This window comes from Numenius arquata, chromosome 22, assembly GCF_964106895.1.
Source record: "Numenius arquata chromosome 22, bNumArq3.hap1.1, whole genome shotgun sequence".
Lineage (NCBI taxonomy): Eukaryota > Metazoa > Chordata > Aves > Charadriiformes > Scolopacidae > Numenius > Numenius arquata.
In genome coordinates this window covers 2158551-2161815 of record NC_133597.1, presented here as the reverse complement: position 1 = coordinate 2161815, position 3265 = coordinate 2158551, and the positions used below count along the sequence as shown (strand labels likewise).

At 47.5% G+C, this 3265-nt stretch overlaps 1 protein-coding gene across 1 annotated transcript; it reads right to left on the bottom strand.

The window, feature by feature from the left end:
- CRYAB (crystallin alpha B) lies at positions 1–3265 on the bottom strand. Its single transcript, XM_074162415.1, has 3 exons — positions 2763–3265; positions 1484–1606; positions 1–330 (listed from the first exon to the last, which is right to left on the bottom strand). Exons 1-3 carry the CDS (start codon positions 2958–2960, stop codon positions 127–129), a joined length of 525 nt encoding a protein of 174 aa, XP_074018516.1. The 5' UTR covers positions 2961–3265; the 3' UTR covers positions 1–126.

The following is a 3265-nucleotide window of genomic DNA, read 5'->3' as shown; positions in this document are numbered from 1 at the left end:
GCTTATTCATGTTTTATTTGTTAGTAAACTTACTCAGCATAAATAATAAGAGTAGCCATTCAATATAGCTGGCATCTGATGAAAAGTGCTCTTGAATGGCCCCCCAGGGTGACTTTAAATAGCAGCCTACTTCCTTTGGGCTCCTGCAATGGCAGGCTTCTCTTCACGGGTGATAGGGATAGTGCGCTCAGGGACGTCGCTTTGTTTCCTCGGTGCAGTCACAGTCAGGACACCATCCAGAGAGAGTGATGAGGTTATGGTCAGAGGGTCCACATCATCTGGAATCCTGTATTTCCTGTTGAACTCCCTGGCAATAAAGCCATGCTCATCCTTCAAAAGGAGAAGAGAAGGAATAGCCCTCATTAGAAATGTTCATTCAGTTCCACCTAAATCATGGGTCCTCTGCATAAAGTCTGAGATCGGGAAGCTCCAGCTCTCAAATGAGAACTTTTCAGAAAGGTAAAAGAGCTTTTATTATGAGATACCTTTTATAAAGAGACAAGACTGGCCAAAGTGAGATACTGCCCTGCCTAGGCTGCAGGTGCCTGCAGGTACACTGTTTACAGGAGGAGGCTTTATGTTCCTGCTCGTGTGCCAGCCAGAGACTGGCTTCATTGCACAGTGGTGTGCTGTCATTCCTAAGATGCAGCAGCTCGGCCTACATGCAGTGCCAACCATGCCTGTTCCTGAGGATGTCCAGAGCTCTGGTAATACACAGCTTTCTAGAGAGCTGACATCTGCTATAGTGCTTGGTTATTTCCTTAGCCAAAATAATTTGCAAAGCTATGTCAGGATTACAGGCTTCCACCAGCTACAAGTAATGCTGTGTTTCCTGACTGAGATCTGTGCTCCCAGAAACTCTTAGAGCTGACAATTCCAGTGACATAGCTACTTTATCATGCATATTTGTTTCCTCCTGGCAAGGACGTGGGGCAGGGGGGAAGATGGGGACTGACAAACCCTGTTACATACAGCTTTGGACATGGCTTTCGACTTCTGCCTGCCCAGTTGCCACACAGGTTTCCAGAGCCAGCAAGCAGTGGGATGACTGACAGCAGAACACAGCTTTTAAGGATTACAAACTTTCAGGAAGAGGTGGCCTTGTGGTAACAAAACAGGGCAATGCATTGATTCATAATGTGGTTTAATTATTACAGTTCGTTGTTAGTTTATTGAATGCCTCCCTGCATTCCTGGCCTCTTCCCAGAAAGAGGGAGGCCCAGAAATGCCCATTTCAAAGATGGTTTTCCAGGTCAGTTCACAGTTCATGTAACATCAGCAATAAATCTCCACCCTGTTGCTGCCCAGTCTGGGTTCAGCTGGGGGTTTTGCACAGAGCATCTTCCATTAGGATTGGTTGATAAAAAACATCAGAAGTGTTTGGGATGAGCACAGGAGAGGATTGTTTTGCAGTCTCCTTGTTTAACCATAGATGAGGAAGTTCACACTGACTCTATCAGTTGCACAGTTAAAGTAGAAGTACCTGTCGCTCTTCGTGTTTCCCGTGAATTTCTATCATGTCCCCAAGCACCTTCACTTTTAGCTCCTCGGGGGAGAAGTGCTTCACATCAAGATTTACAGAAAATTTGTCCTTCTCCAGTCGCATCTGCAAAACAAGGAGGTGACTTCAGAAAAGAGCAGGTGACAGTTTCAGCTTAAAAAGGATCTCAGAATAAAGCAGTTCAAGACTCAAGCTGGTATCTACACATGTACTGTCTGATCTTCATTCGATCCTGTGATTCTGATCTGGATGGCTTTGTCCCTTGCTGGCCTGTTACATTAATGCCCATCACTACAGTATCTAAGATGGGAATGCTTTCTCTTGATCACATGAGATAAATGTTTTCCTTGTGAGTGAGGAAGAGATTCTCTTAATCTGAATCCTGGAGCTTTGCTCTGGGATGTGGAGGCAGCCTCTGTGCCAGCTGTACGCTTACTGGTTTCCAGAGTTTGACCTAGGAGCCTAAGTGCATCCTCCTCCTTCCAGATTATTTGTGAAGATTTCTCCACTGAGATAGTCAGACATTTTTATCTGTGGTGCTTATTATGGCTGCTTCAGTGGACAGCCAGACCCAGGTCACTAAATCAACGGAAACATTATGCAAAGATTAAAAAAATACTTTCCTCTCACTCCTTTGGCTTAGAATAGCTCTACAAGTTACTTATAAATAAGACAGTTGACTCGCAGAACAGGCAAGGTTGTTCGAACTGCGTGACTCTTGGCTCAGCCCCTGAAGCAAGCAGATGCCTGCTTCAGTATCCTTTGGGTCCTGTATCTTACTTAAAATGCTGCTTTTCTCAGCCGTGATTCTTTAAAATAGGACCCTTTTTCCTCAGCATGAGGAAAACGCTCCCACACTGCCTGACATGAGGATCCTGCTACCCCTGCCCACTATCCCTGTGCTGTTTGCCTCTCTTGAGGGAGTGGTATTGAAAGTTTTGCACAGAAGACAGGGAAATTAGGCTTCCTCCTTTCTTCTATCAGCTCTTACAGTCATTTGCCACACACTCAGCTCAGTTTGCCTTTATTCTTAACACTATGGCAATACTTGCTCTCAGCCACAAACGATTAGCAGAGCATGCAGAAGTTCTTGCCTAATGCAGAAGAGCAGAGGCACAAACACAGCACCCTTTTCCCCAGCCTTTTCCTAATAATCACCTACAAGCAGCTTCCAAGCTCTCAGCTCTCACGGGTCTCCAGCTCCAGACCCATCAGGGTGTGCGCACAGCAATAACAAAGAGCATTAAGAAGGGAAGATTACCTCAGAGAGTCCCGTCTCTAGCCAACTGGGCATCCGAAGAAAGGGGGATCTCATCAGGAAGGGACTGAAGCTGGGGGAAGCAGGGAAAAGCTCTGACTCCTGCAGATGCTCTCCGAAAATCTGGTCAAAGATACGACTCGGTGCCAACCAAGAAAACAGAGGTCTGCGGATCAGGGGGTTATGAATGGTGATATCCATTGGAGTGCGCTGGAGGAGCCTGGCAAACAACTGTGCTGCAGTTCTGTGCCCGGAGTGCGGGACAGCTTTATACCCATGCAGCTGGCCTGGCCTTCCCCCCCCCCCCCCCCCCGCCCAGAGGCCTCTTGAACAGTGGTGTCAGGGATTTTATTGTCCCGCTCCTGGGCTGGTCCCTTCAGTGGTGCCCAGTAGCTGTCTGGGGGATTTGAACACATTGCTGAGGAGGAGGGGGAAGGGGAGAAGAAGAAAAGGAGCCTAATGGGGCAGCAAGAAGCCAAACTGCCCAGCCGCCCGCCCCACTCCCC

Excerpts from the sequence above, each read along its gene's own strand:
- CRYAB (XM_074162415.1), bottom strand. The coding sequence starts at position 2,960 with ATGGATATCACCATTCATAACCCCCTGATCCGCAGACCTCTGTTTTCT. Across the intron at positions 1,607-2,762 it reads TAGAGACGGGACTCTCTGAG|ATGCGACTGGAGAAGGACAA; the intron begins GTAATCTTCCCT and ends CTTGTTTTGCAG. Across the intron at positions 331-1,483 it reads GGAAACACGAAGAGCGACAG|GATGAGCATGGCTTTATTGC; the intron begins GTACTTCTACTT and ends CTCCTTTTGAAG.